Source organism: Neofelis nebulosa, chromosome 11 (genome assembly GCF_028018385.1).
Source record: "Neofelis nebulosa isolate mNeoNeb1 chromosome 11, mNeoNeb1.pri, whole genome shotgun sequence".
NCBI lineage: Eukaryota > Metazoa > Chordata > Mammalia > Carnivora > Felidae > Neofelis > Neofelis nebulosa.
The window spans coordinates 62,014,101-62,034,234 of record NC_080792.1 but is presented as its reverse complement, the minus strand read 5'-3'; the positions used below and the strand labels follow the sequence as shown (position 1 = coordinate 62,034,234).

General features: G+C 50.8%; 1 protein-coding gene across 1 annotated transcript in view; it reads right to left on the bottom strand.

The window, feature by feature from the left end:
- Positions 1 to 16,915, bottom strand: part of IMPA2 (inositol monophosphatase 2) — a 47,331-nt gene extending 30,416 nt beyond the window's left edge. The window contains exons 1-2 of the mRNA XM_058692753.1: positions 16,589 to 16,915; positions 567 to 700 (exon numbers count right to left, since the gene is read on the bottom strand). Coding sequence (XP_058548736.1) covers positions 567 to 700; positions 16,589 to 16,684 — 230 coding nt within the window. The 5' untranslated portion in view covers positions 16,685 to 16,915. The remainder of the gene's footprint in view (positions 1 to 566; positions 701 to 16,588) is intronic.
- Between the last annotated feature and the right edge of the window lie 3,219 nt (positions 16,916 to 20,134).

The window sequence follows — 20,134 nt, the reverse complement described above, 5'->3', positions numbered from 1 at the left end:
GCCGCATACATATTTGAATTTTTCTGAGGAAAAAATTAGTGGTTTGCATTGGATTCTCCACATGGTGATGCCAGAAAGGTTAAGAACTTCTGCTCTAGAGAAGAGGGCAGAGTCCTCATAAGGGCCTTCTCGGGTGGAGAGCAGCCTTCCAGGTCTGCTGGTCTGGGCTGGCACAGGAGGGTGCATCACTGAGGACCGGCAGGGGCGCACCATCAGCCAGTGGACCTGGGGCCGCGTCCGTCTTGGAAAGTCTGCATGGGGTCACCAAGCAGACACAAGTCCCTCCAGAAATACGCCAAGTGGCTTAGCCGAGGACAGCAGAGACTTCCCCTGGGCGCGTTATAGGAAGTAGACCTTTCTCAGTATTTGTAAGGTAACATATTGACATGAGGGTCATCAAGATGACAGTAAGATGAATGAAAACAACTGTGTGTTTACCACGCTGTCTTAGAGGCAGACTGTAAGGCTCCCTGTTTCACATCTGCTCCCAGCAACCGGCAGCCTGGCACCCCGAGTCAGACGCTGGCAGCATGTTACTAGGGTGTCTTCCCGATGAACACACCTACCTGTGCGAAGGAAACCTCTTTTGCAGCTCGGAAATAATTAAACCTTCCACAAGGTGATCTGTTTCTGTCACGAGGTCTGCAGCTGATGTTTTTGTTGAGACGCGTTTTTCCTCAGAAAGGGCTTTCCTGATGATCTGAAATGAAAGTACATAAAAGTACAGGAGGTGGTTAAACCGACGAGCTCCCTCATCTCGCAGAGACACTCATGCCTCCTGTGGGCAACTCTGAACAAAAGAGGTGGCAGGTGTGGGTCTGAGGGCCACCGGCTGCTTCTAACATGGGCAGGCCGCTGGGGTTCAACATCACACACAAGATCTTCTGCTGGGCGTTCAGTGAACCTAACTACCCGCTATTCCTGCACCAGAAGGTGGGCTCACTGGTTGAAGCTATCCTGCCCAGCCTGTGAGCAATTTTTTTTTTAATTTTTTTTTTAAGTTTATTTATTTTTGAGACAGAGAGAGACAGAGCATGAACGGGGGAGGGTCAGAGAGAGAGGGAGACACAGAATCGGAAGCAGGCTCCAGGCTCTGAGCCATCAGCCCAGAGCCCGATGCAGGGCTCGAACTCACAGACCACGAGATCGTGACCTGAGCCGAAGTCGGACACTTAACCGACTGAGCCACCCAGGCGCCCCGTGAGCAATTCTTTGAAGGAAAAGACACAGTGGTTCTGAAGAGCGTGAAGTTTCAACCCGTGGAAGATTATGTAACTAACACCTCTGCCCCAGAGAGTCCCGGGAATTTGATTTCAGTGTAAAAATGTATTTTCCCTAATTCACTTTACACATCACATGGAATGGACTATGCTCTTGAATCCAGATTACAAACGTTCCAACAAGGAGACCCGGGAGAGGTTAAGAGGCACTTCACCAACAGGAAGTCCCGCTCTCCCTGCTGCTCTGGTCAGGGCGCTACTGACCGTCCAAGGGGAACGTGCACATGGGCTGGCTTAGGTGCCAGGACCTCACTGATCCCCAGTTCTGGGCTCACAGGCAGGCTCTGTGGATGTGCAAGCCCCAGCACATCGGGTCCAAGCCCACTGCGCTAAATGCAGAGGTGAGGTGCAGAGGGAGCCTCCCAGCACCGCCTCGTGCCTGGCCCAATCTGGCTCTAGAAACCCCTGGAGGGCCCAAACAGGAAGGTGTGTGGAGTGGTTAATCCGTCACAGGACACTTGGGAAGGATCAAGTCTACTCTGTGAAATAAATAAAAAGCACTCCGTCTCTAGCCCAGGGCTTTCTTTTCATTTTTGTCGGTTGTAACAGCTCAGTGTCTCCTTCAGCACAATGACAAAGTCAGGACACCTAAAAATCACTTCAGACCTTTCCTCCCAAACTGGCTACCATCCCAAGATCCTGCATTTCTTTCCAAAGCACCGCCAATCACACAGCTACCCAGACTCGACATCCTTTGACTTATCCTTCTACCTTAATGCTTCCTGAGTGCCTCTTTCATGGCCAGCCTGTGCTATGTACTAACGGTGCTGAAAGGCAGGAGGGCAGGAAAAGATGACCCCCAAGTCTGCAGAGAGGAAGAGGACCTCAGATGGGATTTTAAAGAATAAGCAGGAGACCCTGAGACATTGAGCAATCCTCAAATTACTGCCCTCATCCTAGAGCCGGACAAAACAGTGCTGAGCCTAGACAGGTTTTGTTCAGTTTTTCATCTTGGTTGCAAACGGATACATATTACAGAAAATGTGGAGTGTAATTTTGTAAATAATGTGAACGACAAAGCATATAGCACTCACGTATAATCCATTAACATTTCTATGCCAGTCCCCAGACTGTCTGCCACTTGGGGCCTTCTATTTGCAATATTCTGCTTAGCACTGTCAGGTTGATCTCCTTAAAACATCAATGTGCACACAGCAAGTTCCTACCAGACAAATCTCCACAGGTTCCTTGTTTTTAAATTTGAAACTTCTCAATCTAGCTCATGTAGCATCTGCCCTTGTCCTCCAGGGATCCCTAAATTTTGGGCTAGTCTAGACCTCCTATTTGTAGGTCATTTGGCAGTGAGCTTGCATCTTGTATGGAAAGTCAGTGTGGAGCATGTACGGGGGGGGGGGGTATGGTGTGTGTTTATATGTACATGTGTGTGATGTGGTTTATATGTGCACGCAGGCAACGTCTGTGTGGTTTATACATGGGCGATATGTGTGGTTTATGTATTTGTGTATGTGATACATGTGTGCTTTATGTGTGCATGTGATGTGTGTGTGGTTCACGTGTATATGATGTATGTGGTATGTGTGGGGAGGTGTGAAGGGAGTGTGTGTGGTTACGTGTGGGGTATGCATGCAGAGGGAAGGGGGGAGGTGTGGGGAATGTATGCATGCAGAGGGAAGGGGAGAGGTGTGGGGAGGTGTGAGGAATGTATGCAAGCAGAGGCAAGGGGAGAGGTGTGAAGGGAGTGCATGTGGTTATGTGTGGGGTATGTATGCAAGCAGAGGGAAGGGGAGAGGTGTGGGGAGATGTGGGGTATGTATGCAAGCAGAGGGAAGGGGAGAGGTGTGGGGAGGTGTGAAGGGAGTGCATGTGGTTATGTGTGGGATATGTATGCAAGCAGAGGGAAGGGGAGAGGTGTGGGGAGGTGTGGGGTATGTATGCAAGCAGAGGCAAGGGGAGAGGTGTGAAGGGAGTGCATGTGGTTATGTGTGGGGTATGTATGCAAGCAGAGGGAAGGGGAGAGGTGTGGGGAGGTGTGGGGTATGTATGCAAGCAGAGGCAAGGGGAGAGGTGTGGGGAGGTGTGAAGGGAGTGCATGTGGTTATGTGTGGGGTATGTATGCAAGCAGAGGGAAGGGGAGAGGAAGACTAGAGGACACACCACCAAAGCCTCTCAAACTTCACTGTGCATGAGTCAGTTATCTGGGGTCTTGCTGAAGCGAAAACTATGGTGGTTAAGTAGGTGTGGGGTTTGAGGTCTGATGTTCGCATTTCTGACAAGTTCCATGGTGACACCGATGCTGGGGGCCACACTGGAGTAGTTGGGCTGAGAGCAGGTTCTCAAACCCCAGAAGGAGGAAGAGTCCCCTGGGGGTTGGATGTTCTGACCCAGCACCACACAGAAGTCCTGGGACCTCCACCCTGAGAGGACACAGGCTTCTGGCTTCATGTTACACTTGCCCCTACCCGCACATGTAGTAAGCATTTGTACAGTTCAAGATTATGATTCCAACCATGCACCCTGCAGCCTCTGTGCTGAAGCCAGAGCGGTTTTTAAACATATGTCAGCTCCAATCACTTTAATGCTTAGAACTACGCAAAGACTGCCATGGCTTTCAGGAAAAACCTAGACCTACAAATGTCACCTCCCATAGGCCACTCCCAGTCTCGCCATCCTTCTGCCACTCTGGTTTTCTGGCTGGTCCTAACCAAATCTCTTTCTATTCCACGGACTTTATATCTTCTAACCTATCCAGAACTTCTTGCCATCTGAAATCATCTCACTTGTCCCTTTATTGATGGTATGTCTCCCCCAGGAGAGCAGAGGCACTTTGGTTCCCTGCCACACCCCTAGCCTCTAGAACCATACCTGGCATAGAGTAGGTGCACAGAAGTCTTTGAATCATGAAGAAAATACACATCAAACTGCTTGGATAGACTCTGCACATTTTTTCCAACTGGACCATTAGTGCTTATATGAACACTGACCCCCTTGGTCTCTTCGTTTTGTTTCACTGTGGGTTTTTGGTTGTCCTGTGAGAAAGTTAAGATGGACTTGGAGTCTCCTCCTCCAGCCTCCATCCACTGGCCCCCCCCTCCTGGAGCCAGCCCGAATCTGCTTTATGGCCCCCGTGTCCACTCACCACACCACAACCAGAAGGGCTTGCTAACCCCCTGACCTTAATCCCAGCATAAAGCACTTAGGGGCACCCTAGACTCTGAGGATACAAAACCCCCCAGGTGGCATACCATAGCTCTTGAGACGTGGTCTCCTGGCAGAGACTTTAATCCCAAGTAGCCATATCCTCTTCTTCCTTTCAGGGAGAGAAGGCCCAAGTTTAGCAAGACTCAACAGTCCACACCTCTCTGCCTCTCAGGCAGGTAGGCATGGCCCTGCTTTCTGCCCAGGAGGATGTGAACGGAGGGCTACGTGCAACTTGAGTCACACCATAAAAGGCCACTGTTTGCTCACTACTCCTTCCTCTCCTTTCCCCCTTTGCCACCAGCTGGTGACGTAGCTGTGGGGGTGAGAGGTCAGCTTTGGTCATGTGGGAAGTGAACACCTCCTTAAAGCATCAAGCACCAAGGAACCTGGGTCCCTGGGTGACTTGGAGAAGCACAGCCCCCGTTTCCCCAGATCCCTAACTGGGCTGTTGTGGGAAAGAAAGAAACCTGCCTCGCTTCTGTAACTGGTCTGTGAACAAAGCCAAGCCACCAACCTAACAAATGGGCCTCACCTAAACTCTGCATTCTCTCTCCCTCCCCTCCCCGCTCCATGACTGTTGGGCTCCAGCCTAAGTGAATCATTCACTCTCAAGTCTCCCCTCCGACAGAACCGCCAGCCTTCTTCTGGCCCATGTGGTGACTCAGCTCAGATGTCACCTCCTGTATGATGGGTTTCCAACATCTGCAGGCACAGCAGGGAGGGCACTCACCCTCTCAGCGTGCTGCTAGGGGACTTACACAAACCACACAGCTGGCCTCTTGGGATTCCATGTCAGTGCATGCTGGCGAAGGAGCCCCATCGGTCCTGTCTAGGTATCCACCTTCCACAGGTGGATTTTGTGGCCTACACGGGGGCTGCTACACAGTCAGGTGTTGGTGGACATTGGAATGAAGATTTCTTGGTTGCTACACACTGAGCTCATAGGTGACTAAAGTCTGGAAGACTTTTTTTAGCAAGTGCTCTTGTGAAGCCATATCTAACCACCCTGGTATTTATGCATTTGGTGTTTAAGATCCAAAATATACACAACCCTCGTATGTTGAGGAGATGCATGCTCAGGGACCTGTGTGGGCAGTTTGGGCAATGTCTGATGTCATCTGGGCACACTTTCCAGAGGACCCAGGCCCTAGCTACAAATCACACAAAGGAGGGGAGATTTATGGATTCAGGAGGAAGGTGTCAAATCACGCTCTTTTTCAAAATATTTCTGGTCTGTGTCTATTAATATTTATGACTGTTCTGCCGTGACTGTTTCGACGTGGGCATGTGTCACAAGGAAAGCCATGGGGCTTGAATGTGCCCGTGTCCGTTAACGGTGGGGCAGGCCACACCACCCTCCGTGTTCACTGGCAACTTGAAGCGGTGCTGGGGCCAGCCCTCTCTCCCCTGCCGCAGCTCCTCCAGGCCCTGGATCCCATCCACTGGGACACCTGAACTCCTCCCTCTTGTCGGGTTACACACCCAGATATGTGGACCCTACTTCTGAATGACTTCCCAGAACTACGCTAACCTCACGTTGCCTGCCTTCACTTGCCCGTGTTGCTCAACCTCCAAACCTCCTGTCTTGCCCCTTTGCAGCGTCGTCCACCCGGAGCCCAGCGGCCTCTCCAGAAAGCAGATCTGTCTCCTGGCACACCCTGTGACTTGTCCTCTCCCTGCCCCACCCCATGCCGCCTTGGAAAGGATGGCAGGCCCCATGTCCTGTGTGTGAGGATGTCTGTGGCCAGCCTGGGTGGCACCTGTCCCCCTTGCCATGCCCAGTCACTCTCTGCTGTTTGCTCTCCAGCAACTTCGTATTTGGACGGACGTTCTTTCTCCTGCAAGGGCCAAGCCTATTTGTCCTTGAGGACCCTGCTCACGCCCGTCTCCTCCAGGAAACTGCCTGTGTAGCCCTCCGCCCACTCACCCTGGGTGAGGCCCTTCCCCTTGGCTCAGCGGTTCCCGCAGCACCGAAGGCACATCTCAGTTGATGCATGCACTGCACTGCTTTATCAGTATAAGGCACTGTCCAGCCTCTTCCACTAGATGGGAAGTGGCTGGAGGGCAGGAGCCCTGCCTTTCATCTTGGCAGGTCCAGGACCCAGCCTTCCCCACAACACTGCCCCTCAGGCTCTAGACCCGGCAAGGCGACGTGCATTACAGTGGGACAGCACAGACTTATCAGGCGGGCTCCCACACCTGGGAAAGCTAGACAAACCAGCAGCCTCCTTTCAGTCCCCAGTGACTTGAAAACACTAGTTCTTTGGGGAGGAAATGCATATGAAAAATCCCCCAGTCTAGAATGCAGTTCCTGCTTGCACCCATTTCATAATATCAGTAGGGAGCACAGATGATAAACCTACAGTTTAGAATCACACAGATCTGAGTTCCAACTCCACTTGGGAGACTGTGGGGGGCATCACTGAGCTTCTCGGAGCCTTAGTTTCCTCATCTGTAATAACAGTGGCACCTCAGACACTGTTGTTGGAAGAACAAAATGAGGAATCCTATGTCATGGTCTTGGGACGCAAAATGATTTCTATGTACACAAGGACGTGCACCTGTTATTTTTGAGAGCAAATGCCTGACGGAACTTAATGACTTACGGCAAAAATCAAAAACCTATACACAAGGTACAGATCTCAAATGGGATCCTAAAATACCGGGTTAAGAAAAGATTTATTCTTAAATGTTCCTACACTGCAAGGAAGGGCGACGAGAGAGTGCTGTATTTTTTTCAATCAATCAGCAGTAGACTCACACAGCCCCTGCCTTCCACCACAGTCCCATTCACAGGGGGTGGCCATGAGGCTGTCAGGGCACTTCCCTGCTAAGCCCTTTACCACAGCTATCTTTGCTCTTAACACTGTAAACATGCTCCTTCTGCCAGCAGTCAGTTAGTGTATGCTGTTTTTTAATTAATGTTTTTCAGCTACTCACTAACTAAGCATGCACTTCACAGACCTCCTGGCCTGGGCTTTCCCTCCAGATAACATTCTGTTAATGTTTAATATATAAAATATGAGCCTTTAGTCACTGACTCCTGAATTTCAAACCTAAAAGAAGGGAAACCATCGGCTTCCATGTCAGAAGCATCATTCGGGGATGCGTCCCAAAGCCTCCTTCTCGTCTCTACACCATCTTGGTTCTACGTTACTGTCCCCAAGTCTGCTATACAATTAGTACCCATAACTACAGAGCAACTTGTGTGTGTTCCAGAACGCATGGACCAGCACACCCCCCCAAAAAAACTCTGCCAGAAGCGGGTTTCTAATAGGCAACAGGACTTTCCTCTGTTGGACTGGGAAAAATGTGGCGATTGGAGGTGCAGTCCTGACAATACTGACTATACATTTCAGGTTCTAAACATATCTGAACACAAGTGAGTGTGATGTGATGGTTAATTTTATGAGTCAACTTGACTGGGCCATGGGGTACTCTAAATGTTTTGTCAAATGGTAGTCTGGGCTTTTCTGCAAGGGTGTTTTAGGATGAGATTAACATCTTAACTAGCAAAGCGGATTGCTCTTTGTAATGCGGGTGGGCTTCATCCAATCAGTTGAAGGCCTGAATAGAAGGAAAGATGGATCCTTCTCTGAGTGAGAGAGAACTCTCCAGCAGACTATCTTTGGTCTTATTCTGCAACATTGGCTCTTCTTGCCTATGGCTTTTAGGCTGGCTCACTGGCTCTCCCTTGGTCTTCAGCCTGCCAGCGCACCCTGCAAACTGGACTTGCTGGCCTCCAGTTGGTTGTTTCTCTGGAGAATCCTAATACACAGGACAATCAATAAAGCCCACAAAGTGAATTCCATGTGGCTCTCCTGTGGCATACGGGTCAGCAGTTAACATCTGCTAATAACTCACAAATGAACCTAATCACGGGAACGAGAAGGAGCTGGTTAAAGCAGAGGTGGGCCATGGATGCCGGGCTCTCAGGCATCACAAGCCAGCGAGTCTTAAAGCTCTCCAGCGTCACTGCCTCCCCCTTCAGCTTCATGGGCGTTTCCTCCAACTTGCTATCTCTACTTTTTAAAGTCCGGTCACCCCCCGCCCACTGTCCTCCTGATGCCCCGGCACTCCTCTGAACCAGCCCCACTGGGCGCCTGGCCACCTCGGGTGACACATCCTGAGGATAACCTTCCCCCACACCTCAGCTGCCTTTTGTGCCACCTGACCCTCTCCACCTCAGACCATTCCTTACAAGAGGCACATCCCAGATCGCAGGCTGGGCCCCGCCAGCAGGGGCCGCTCCCTGGATCCCACCTCCTACAGCTTGGTGGCCACGCCATCACCCTGTTGAGGGCTCACCCTGCCCTGGCACCATTCCAAGCAGTTCACGCGTACCAACTAGCGAACCCTCAAAAGAACTCTGACGTAGTGATAATTAAGTTGAAGATGAGGAAACCAAGGCACAAAGAAATGAGGAAAGTTGCCATGGTCACAGCTGTAAGTGCAGGAAAAGGGATTGCACGGTAGGTGCTCCAAATCTTCCGTCGCTGACCAGAGCCAACCCCCCAGGGACTCCTGAATCCCTATCAGGTGTGGGGTTCCCAAGCAGTGGAACGCACCCAGCTGCCTGCACCAGAAACCCCTAGGCTCTTCACAACTAGGTCTCCTTCACCTCACAATTCACAGCCAAGGCCGCCCACAACACCGTCACTGAGACTCATGTTGGTCAGTTTGAGCACAATAATCCCTGCAACCCCACCGTCCACTGAGGGTCTCCTCAAGCCCCCCAAACTTTGCCCACCTACTGGCCTGACCCTCCTCTTCCAGCTTCAGCTTCAGCCAACGTGCTACGTGCTTGCCGTTCCTGCGTGCCGCCTTGGCTTTCTCCCCTCAGGGAGTCCATCTTCTCTCTCTGCCCTGACACCCTCACCTTTCCCGAGCCTGTCACCCAACTTCTCTAGGGAATCCCGCTTTTCCTTTTAAAATCACAAGTGCAGGTATGACTTCTTCCAGGAAATTGTCCCCCATCTTCCAGGGCCTGGGAAGACGGCCGCCACAACCATCCTGCATGCTGTGATCATTGGCTAAGCCACTCGTTGTCCCAGGAGGCCTGGGGAGGGGGGTGGGGGGTGGGGTCTCCAATGCCCACTGCATGCTGAGTGCACCACCCAGGTAGCCCAGGCACTGCCGGGACAGTGGACGCAGAGATCCTGAAACTGGCTTAGCTACAAGGACGTGGCACCACCACTCAACTGAATTCTTCCCTCATCTCCCATGGGAGAAAGATGTGAGCCCACCAGCCTTCGGCTCCAGCCTGATGAGGCCGAGAGACAGGGAGGAGCCCGGATACAAAAGTCCCCTTCTCCTCTCTAAACCTCAGGCTAGCTGGAAGAGCTCAGCTCCCCCCCCCCCCCCTCCTAGGGCTGGGGAGTGGAGTGGGGGGCTCTGGAACTCACTAGCATCGTTTCCATTCTCTGGCTAAGTGGTAAGATTTCAGCCTACTCTCCCCGCCAGCCCCAAAGACTGTAAACTCCACTAACGAGGGCTCCATTAGGTTAGCAAGTAAATATCTCAGGGCCACAGAGGCTGATTCACCTTCACGTGGGAGTGACACCAGCCTTTGCTTCCATCCCTTTAGTAAGATGTGGGATTTCATGGACTCCTCCTGCCAGGGCAGATGCAAATGCCTCTGAAACAATGCATGTGCTCTCATCCCCCACCCCAGCTTGTTAGCAAAATGGGCATAAGAAACATGCCTCTTTCCTTACAACAACACACAAGGAAAATGGCAGTTGGCCTCACACACAGGGTCAGGGAGAGGTGGGCCCAGGACACTTGGACCACATGTGCCCCACAGAGGGCAGCTGCTACTCTACGTTCGCCAGTTGTCTCTCGGGAGTTCCGTCTTGGCGGAGGTTTCAAATGTTGGCAAAAGTTTTACAATTGTAAGTGCAGGCTGACTCCCCACCCTGCAGAGCTAATCAGGAACAGGAGGCCTGGACCCGGGGCACAAAATGCAGCACAGGGCCGAGGGGAGGTGGGGGACAGAAGGCGGGAAGTGGGGAAACTGCCACCCACCACCTCCCTTCCTCCAGCGCCCAGTGGGAGAGGGGCAGGGAGTCTCTTCTGAAAGAAATAAGTGACCTGAGACCTCCACACACTGACGTCTGGGAATCTCCCAGAGAAAATCCAGGAGGTTAACTTGGGAGCACCCTAAGGCGGAGTCCACGGGTGGACAAACCGGCTCTCTCTTGGTCCCGGAACCTGGCCTTAAACCCCAGCCCGGGCCATGGGCTCCCAGATTGGGGTCTCCACCCTCACTCTGTGCCCTGAACTCCAGATACAAACTCAACACCTCCACTTAGAAATCCACTGGCAATTCAAGCTTGACGTGCTCGAAACACACTTGACTTCCACCTCCAAACCTGTTCCTCCTGCCCTTTCCCCATCTTGGAAGATGGCAAATCCATTCAACCAGTTTTGCAGGCCCAAACCCTGGAAGGCATCCCTGCCTTTTCTCTGGGTCTCACACTCTGCCTCCATCCAACAGCAAGCCTGGCAGTTCGGCCTTTGAAACGCATCTGTTTTACCACCTTCTTCACTTTTGCCCAATCAATCCACCCTCATTTCTCACTTGGACTATGTGAACAGCTTCCTATCAGATAGCCAATTCTGGTCCCCAGGGGCACTGTAGGTCCCACACAGCAGCTAGGGTGAGCTCCCTGTCACCCTGTAAGGGCCCCACACAGGACTGCCCAGAACCTCATTATCATACTCAGAGTAAAGGTACAGTCCTTGTCAGAATCACTCAATAAATATTTGTTCGGTGCCTGAACACATTTGTAATCAGCATTTTAGTGCCACCATTGTAAAAACGAGATAACCAAGAAGCACATGACAAGACACTTAGGTTGATTAGTCGTATGGGACATGCAAATTAAAGCAATGAAATACCACCTGAAACCCATCAGACTGGCTACCGTGGAAAAGACAGACAATACCAAGTGTCGTCCAAGACATGGAGCAGCAGGAACCCTCACCCATGCTGGTAGGAGTGTAAATTGGCACATCCACTGTAGAAAACGACCTGGCAGAATTTCACACCTGATGACGCAGCAATTATTTCACTCCGATCATTAAAATATCCCCAGTAGAAACACATACATACGAAACCAAAAGACACAGGCAAGAATGTTCCGAGCAACATTATCCATAACTCCAAACTGGATATCATCCAAAGTTTCCTCAAGAGTTGAATAAACAGTCATTTATTCACATAACAAAATGCAGCAGCGGTTCTCAAAGTGCTGTCTCCCCCCCAGAAGCATCAGGATCAGCTGGGAACTTGGTGGAAATGCTAATTCTCGGCCCTGCTCCTCACCTAGTGGGTCAGACACTCTGGGGAGGGGGCGGAGTCTGCCTTTACAAGCTTTCCGGGTGCTTCTGATGCATAAGACAGTGAAGACCATTTCTCTACAGCCATGAATCTGATGAGTTTAACAGCCCTGAGTAGATCATCAAACATTCTGCTGGGAAGTTCAAAGATGACTATTAGTAGATACACAGAAAGCTAAGCAAATGAAAAAAACACACTTTTTTTTTTTTAAAGGAAAATACATGTTGCATGAGAAAGAAAATATGTAATACAACTATAATATCCAACTCAACCATGCATTACAATTGTATAGTCAACAGAACATGAGCTTATGACGATGGAACGGATCAGGAAATGCAGCTCACAACATAAATGCAGTGTCTACAACAGACAACTCCAGAGCGAGCAGTGGAAGCCTGTGATTCAGAAGACAAGTGTAACTATCAGAAAATTGAAAACCGTGACCTCTGGGGAAAAGGATAAGCATGATAGAGGACAGGGCACTGCTGTTTTTCATAACAGTCCTTTCAGGGGTATTTCACTTACTAAATTCCCCGTGTGATATACCGGATAAAAATTAAAACCACAAATCAAAAACGACACTGCGTGGGCAAAGCCAGCCAGACAAGGGGGTTACACTGGGCCAGAGCTCACCGATGTGTGTTCTCCACTCTGGGAGCCAGAGGTGGACACAAGAGCATCCATGTTCAGAGCACACTGTAGGGAAGACACAGCAACCAGACCAGAGATGAACAAAGCCGGAAGCACCACAGGAATGATGAGGAGAGTCACATGGGAAGGTCCATGAAGGAAAGGGTTGAGGAGCTGAACCCTGGAGGGAGGGTATGGTCGTCAGGGAGCATAAGAAAGGCAGGAAAGCGCAATGTGTTTTGAAAATGCCAAGTAGTTCAATCTGGCTAGCCAGAGGGTTGGTCCACGCAGGGGCTTTAGGGACAACAGCCTCACTTCTCAAGACTGGGCTTTGGGTAGGTAAGGCCAACTAGAGAGGATGGATGTCTGGAGTACTGAGTGAGGGTGGATCCTGGGCTTTTGGTGTCCTGCCTTGTCCTGAGATTTTGTCACCAGTGAGCAGAGGTGAATTTACTGTGAAGCTAATGAAGCTGAGGCTTCAAGGCTCCCAGGGACCTTAGCAAGGTGTTCACACGATCACACATGAACACCTTTTTTAAGTCTGCAAAAATCAGCTATTCTGACTGCAGATATAACCACTGTCTCTTTCCACTGTGACCTCCATTATATTTTGTGTCAGGTGGCACTGGCATTTTTGGCTGAAGGCAAGTTGAGTGGAGATGAAATTGCCTCTGGGTTTGATGGAATATATCTGTGGGGTTTGCCGTCACATCTGTCTGTAAGTTATTATTAGCCATCCTGTGTAGGAATGGCTTCCAGAAATGCTTCCACTGTCCACCATGCCGAATGGCTTGGCATGGTGACATGAAGGGCAGGGCCAGGGGAGCGTGTGAGCATGCGTAGCGGCAACCGGCACACAGGACCGTGGCAAGAAAGAAGCGACCATATGGAACTAGAAGCTAGTCTGTAGAAAACTCTTCCCTATCTTCTCACAACTAGCATATAAGAGAAAACTGACAGGATTCTCAAATTTGATGGCGATCCTAAAAATGTATATAGTCCTACCCATAATAAGTTTGAAGACTAAATAAACTTTTCCAAACTATCAGTAATCAATTTCAATCAGTCGTGCTACTGGAGAGCCTGAACTTATCCTCCTACTGGCTCCATAGAAAACACTACAAAATCACAGTCATTTGAAGGCACAAAGAGCATGAAGCCAAAAATGTGAGAAAAGTATTACAGAAGGTTGAGAAGCAGCTACAGAATTATTTTTATGCATTTTGTCATATTTGTTAGCATCTTAGAATTTATACTGTTGTGATTTTTCTTATTCTAAGCGATGTTTATACCTCATTTTGAATTTGTAATTTTGTATTTTTTTCTTAAAGAGGGCTCCTAAGTTGTCTGAGTTTCAGGCCTAAACAAAACCTAGATCTACCCCTACAGGAGCAGTTTTCTGAGATACTTTTGCTCACACATCAAAGATGACAAACACCCATTCCAGTGAATATTACTATTTGTATTTGCGGTGGCGACAGCAGTGGGGCTCAAGTCACTCCCCTCCCCAAAGCCCAGCAGCCAAGTGGCTGGGCACTAGGGCTGCAGTGGCACCAGCATGGGTGGTTGGGCACCGCAGGAATGGGCGGTGCAGAACACTGGGAGGCCGTGGTGGAGAGGGCAGCCAGCACTTCGGGGCAGGTTACTTTTGCGGAGACCTCTTAGGGTGGGGCAAAGGGAGGTGGCGGCAAAGTGTGTAGGGCTGCCCTGAGCCAAACCAGCATCTGAAAGATGAAGGGTGGCAATATTTATCTCTTGGGAGGCCCTCCCCCCACCCCCGAGCACATACAGAACTATATAGCATATATGAACATATATAGCATATATTTCAGCATATAGAACCCAGACTTGGGAATTCAGCACACAGAACTGTCTCAGGAGAAGCTGAGAGGAGCAAACTTAAAATAGCGGAACATTGGGTACGGGTGAGGGGGTGGGCATGTTGGGCCACAAGGCCACTGTAACTGTGCCAAATACTCCTTTAGCTAAGGAGGACTCAGAAAAGGATCACCATTAACTACCTTTTCAGCCCTCTTTGGGCTATCTGGCCAAAGCCCAGATTTTCTCCAACCAGCACCCCATTCCTGTGAGATCGTTAATAAGACAATCTGTCCCACTTTACATAGGTTGCAATGACCTTGTGTGGCTTCTGTTTGTTCCAGCCATAGACCATTCCGGCCACTCTCCCCTCCACTGCCCGGCAGGCAGGAAGCATCACATAATGCCCAAGAGGGAGCCCAGAATCCTGGGCTCCCTGACCAGACTCCTAATGGCAGAATCTTTATTTTACCCGTCCCCCACTCTCAAAAAAAGTTTTTTTGTTATTGGCAAGTTATTAAAACTTAAGATATCTCTTAATAAGACCCTTAGAATTGTGCCTACCATACTGCAAGTTCTATATAAGCATCTCTTCAAATAAAAGTTTTAAAAACCCTTCCATTTCTTCATGGATCTACATTTGAAAAACCATAAAAACCCATAACAACTCACCAGGATTTACACAGTGGTGTCCAAATCCTAAACTTGCTTCTCCTTAAAGCTTCAAGGGAGAAGAGTTTTACGGTGGAATCTAAAAGTTATTAAATATCCTGATGATGCTCATTCTGGAAAGGAAGTGAGGGGCCTGGGGGGGGGGCGGGCGGAAAGCAAGTGCTCCCTGTACACAGTGGATGTGCTTTCCAGGAAGAATGTTTGTCCTGCAGCTACAAACTTCAGCCTTGTAGCACTCAAGGTTTGGGGTCCTTTTTTCCCCACTAGGAAGGAGACAGAGTCAAAGGGTGAAGTCCCACAACCCACCTTTTAAGTCATGCCTTCCCTACAGGCTGAATCTTGCATCCTTAAAACCACAGAGGGAGGGCCCTCCAACACAAAATGTGTCTAGTCGGTGTTGAAATGAACTTTTAAAGAGGATTAGAGGATTCACACCAAGGTGAAGCACTATCCACTATGCAGGTGACAACTCGGCTCAAACTCAGCATTGGTAACAGCCTGACTTTAACACCCAGGGAAAACCAGCAGGGCATTTTCATACTGCTAGACCTGAAAAAGAAAGTGCTGTTTGGATATAAAAAGTCAGTCTGCTCACACTGCTACTTCTGTCCACCTTGACCCTCCAATCACCAAAACACAGTCATGTACCATAACAAGCCAGGCAGGAGTAAGCCACCTTCCCACTCAGTCTACCCGGACCCTGGCCGTCCTGGGAGAACCAACAGCGCTCATTCACTGCACAAGGACTTCGAATCTACAATGTGTCAGACACCGCTTCGGGTACAGAGGAAAACGTGGGGAACGAAACGCAAAAATGAAAGTGAGAAAAGAGTAGCTGCACTCTCTTTTCAAATTCAAGTAGCAGGTTCTTTTCAGCTCTGGTGCTTGATTTACGTCCTTTTTCTGGTCAGCGTTACCAAGTTCCTCCTAACACTGAATGGAACCACTTTTCCGCTGTTGGGTCGGAGTAGGTACGGATTTAGGTTGCTTGAGGAAAGACAATCAAACAGCAAGAAAGCCAGATCTCCCGAGGCAGGGGTTTAAACCTGGAGGCAACCACACCCACGTCCTGGCCACAGGATCTATTCAAGGTCCGTAAAAACAAACAGCTGCGGCATTCAAGCCTGGGAGGGCTTTTTAAAATCCTAGGGCTAATTTGCATAGCTAGTATATTCTAACCTACTCTCTCCAACGCAAAGGTCAAGTCACCTACAGTTAGACACTCAACACGGCCAAAGGAGAGGGGCCGTGTCAGGGATGCTTCATAGGTGGCCGCCCCCTCCACGGGAGAAAGGTGCTCACCTCCCCCGGGTCCTAGAATGGAGAAGGGAAAGGGACGGTCTGTGCAGTAAACCAACACAAAGGCTTCTTTCACCAAAACGCGCCCTAGCACCCTCGGTCCGCGGATACCAGACGCCCACCGCTCGCGGTCCGGCCGCGCCGGACCCACTCCGCACGCGCGGGCCACTGCCCCCAGCCCCGCGGCCGCACGCCGTGCGGGCCCGGCTCTCCCGAGCCCCGAGGGAAGGTCTCCTTCCGTCCGACAGGAGTTCTGCTCGGACTTTGCGAAGTTCCAAGTGGGCGTCCTACAGCCAGCGCGCCGCCCGGCCCGGCCCGACCTTGCCCGCTGGGGCTGTGCTCGTCCGGACCCCGCCGGGCCGGGGAGGAGGGCCGCGGCGCTCACCTGTCCCGCCCGCAGCGCCAGCTGCACGGCCGCCTCGAAGCACTCCTCCCAGGGGCCCCCGGCGGGCGCCTCCTCGTCCTCGCCGTTCGGCTTCATCGTGGCCTCGCCGGGCCCCGCCACTTCCAGCCCTCCTCGCCGGGCCCCCACCGGCTCCCGCCGCCCCGAAACTAGGCTCCGCACTGCTTCCTCCTCGTCCCGCCACTCCGCGCCTCGGCCGCCGCCGGCCCCACAGCTGTGCCCGCGGGAAGGGCAGGGAGCGGGCCGCGGCCGGGGGAGCCGCGCGGCGCGTCCCGCGTCCCGCCCCGGCCCTGCCCCGAGCCCCGCCCCTCTCCGCCGCGCATCCTGCTCCCCACCCCACCCAGCGCCGAGCCCCGCCCCTCTCGGCGCCGAGCCCCGCCTCCCTCCACCGCCCATCCTGTTCTCAGCCACTGCCGGTGCCCAGCCCAACCCCTCCAGCACCGAGCCCCACCCCTCCGGCAAGGATTCGGGCCCCACGCGGAGCCCTGCTCCTCTACGCCTCGTGCCCTCCTACCCCCGGCCCCACCCCCAACCCCGCCCCCGGCCCCGAGCCGCACCCCTCTCGATTTACGTCTAGCTTCTTGCTCCGCCAGGCCCCGCCCTGAGGCCGGCCTCTCCCCGTCAAACCCCGCCCCGCCAGCTCTCGGTCCCGCCCCGAGACCAGCCCCGCCAGCTCCACGCTGAACCCCGCCCCGCGCTCCTACCGCGAGAAGGGTGGGTGCTGGGGACTGTGGGCCAGGAACAGAAGCCCCGGAACCTGACCCGAGCAAGGTCCCGGGGCGGGGTTCGTGCGCGGCCAAGGCCACGACTGCAGCCGGGCACCCGATATGCAGTGGGCGCCGACGCGTCTGAGCCAGTTGGGGGCGCCTCCGACCCTCTCGCCCCCGCCGGGCGGCCCGTGCGCACGTGGCTCGAGAAGCGGCCAGGCCGAAGGCTCTTCGTTCAGCTGCTAACGGGTTGCTCTTCCCTCAGCGGAAAGCCACAGGACGCCGGGGTTGTCGGCCGGCTCGGTCACCCGCGGACGCCCGCCGTCACAAAGCGCCTGTGTTCCTGAATGTTTCGTTGCAAACGAGAAGCCTTCACCCCAACTAAAAACCACAAACAAGGATGACAGTGAATTTTACAAACTGTCTGAACTCAGAATTCCCATGTGGAGCCCAAACCGAGCAGCCTTTCTCTGTAATGAGGAATGACCTTTTCGACCTTGGATTATTTAACGCTGTTGAACACTGGCACCACCTAAACATAAATACAAGGCATTTCCTGAGAGTGTGTCTGTGATTTCCAGGAGTTTAATTTCATAAGCTGCTCTGCCTACCCCTTTATAAAATATGCTGACCCATATAAAATTTTTCTGGAGTGCCACTTCTCAGAGTCTGGGAGAACAATGGGAGTTTGTACAAGAACCTCGATGGGACATTTTTTACACAAATAACCTAATGATGGAATTAAATGCTTTTAGATTTTGTCTGTGAGCACTTTATGTTGAAACATCTTGCAGAGAAACTTGAGGTTTACGGTGTAAAGAGGTGAAAATTATAGACCATGAAGAGGAATTAGGAAGCCAGAGCTGGATAGGGCTTTAGTCTGCGCTCTAGCCTTGCCCAACAGCTCAGAAAACTAGGCCAAGAATTGCCCCAGCTCCCACCAACGGCCATTTGGGGGCAGCTAAAGGGATGCCCTGCTTCATCTTCTTTGTTCCAGTTTTTCATGGTTTTCAAGATACAGAGCTGGACTTTTGAAAATACATAAGACTGTGTTCTGAATGCTTTACTCTGAAATTAATGCATTCATTTGTTGGTCTTCATGGCAGGTTTTCGTTAGAGATCCCTTCCAACACCAAGCAAAATTAGGAAGTTACAAAATTTCTCTTTGGTGTCTTCTTAGCTCCCTTTTCTGAACACATCTCTGTGCTACCGTCTGTCCTGGACCAATCTAGGAGCTCAATTACATCTTTAGATAAGCTCTTATGGACCTCAGCCTATCTAAACATCTAGAGAAAAAGACTTCATAACTTCATTGCTTAACTTCCAGATATCTTAAGGTAGAATCAGGTGGTTTTTTACCAGAATGAAGTTTGGAGCCAGCCAGATTTTCCTAAGTCAAAATATTGGCCTCATTTCTTCCATGCTATGTGGATTTGAGTAAGTTACAAATAACCTTCTTTGCCTCAGTTTTAATTGCTCCTCAAAAAATAGGGTATTTGGGTGGGAGAGAGGGGAAACTGGTGATGGGCATTGAGGAGGGCACTTGTTGGGATGAATACTGGGTGTTGTATGTAAGCCAATTTGACAATAAATTATATTTTTTAAACAACAGGGTTTTTGTTATGTATTATATACGTTAATATACATGTATTTGGTACTAGTGTGTTTGCTACTGTTTTTAAAGACTGGCTCACCAGTGTACCATAAAGTGATCCACATGTTGCTGGGCACATAGTAGGAGTTTAGTAAATATCTGTTAATCATTGAATACTGAAACCAGCTTTTTCTAATGGATTATCCAAGTTTCTCGTGCTTTACTGATGATTCTCTGTGGAAACACAAGATAGTTCTTCACCATCATGACCTATATGCTAGTCTGCTAGTTACCTCTTTCAGAGGCCCTGGGAAATCACATTTACTTTGGTAAGCCCCTAGAGTACAGTGCTCTGCCTTGAAAAGCTACTTCTTAACTGTCCCTTCCACCCCCACCCTGAGGGTGCAGCCTCAGTGGGCACTCTGGTCACCAGGATGTGAAATGCAGTCAAAGAATAGAGGGGGGGAGGGAGGCAGTGAGAGAGTAGATGGGCACTCATGACAGACTGTCTCCTTTTGCCTTACTCTTTATATCCTTATTAATCTGGGAGTCCCCTCGCCTCAAGTCCTTTCTGGAACAAAGCAGGGCCTAAATAAAATGTCAACAATGTTTTTCTACTCTACCTACTTCTCTAGCTTCCCAGGTTATTTTGAAATCTGATCTGATTCTTGGAGGCCAAGACTCACTGATTAGGACATTTGACGAGCTTTGTCCTTTCATCTCATCTGAATCCCTAGAAGTAGGCCCAGGGTAAACATTTGACCATTCTTGGCCTCAGGTGTGGAAATTTGGTGTTAAGGGCTGAATTTTGTCTCCCCCCAAATTCGCGTGTTGAAGTCCTAACCCACAGCACCTCAGAATGTGTCTACAGACACATTGGAGATAGGGCCTTTAAATAGGTAATCATGTTAAAATGAGGTTCTTAGGATGGGCCCTAATCCAGTATGACTGATGCTGTTATAAGAAAAGGGAAGCCAAGAAGACAGGCCTCAGGAGAAACCAAAGCTGTGGACACCTTGACCTTGGACTTCTCACCTCCAGAACTGTGAGGAAATACATTTCTGTTTTTAAGCCACCCAGTCTGGGGTACTTTGCAGCTTTAGCAAATTGATACAGTTGGGAGTTAAAGAGGTTCATCACCACACTTAGGGCTACAGAGAGCTTTTCTCAGCTAAGAGGCCTTGTAGAAGGCCATAGGGAGTCTGGCTCTCCAGGATGCAACAACAG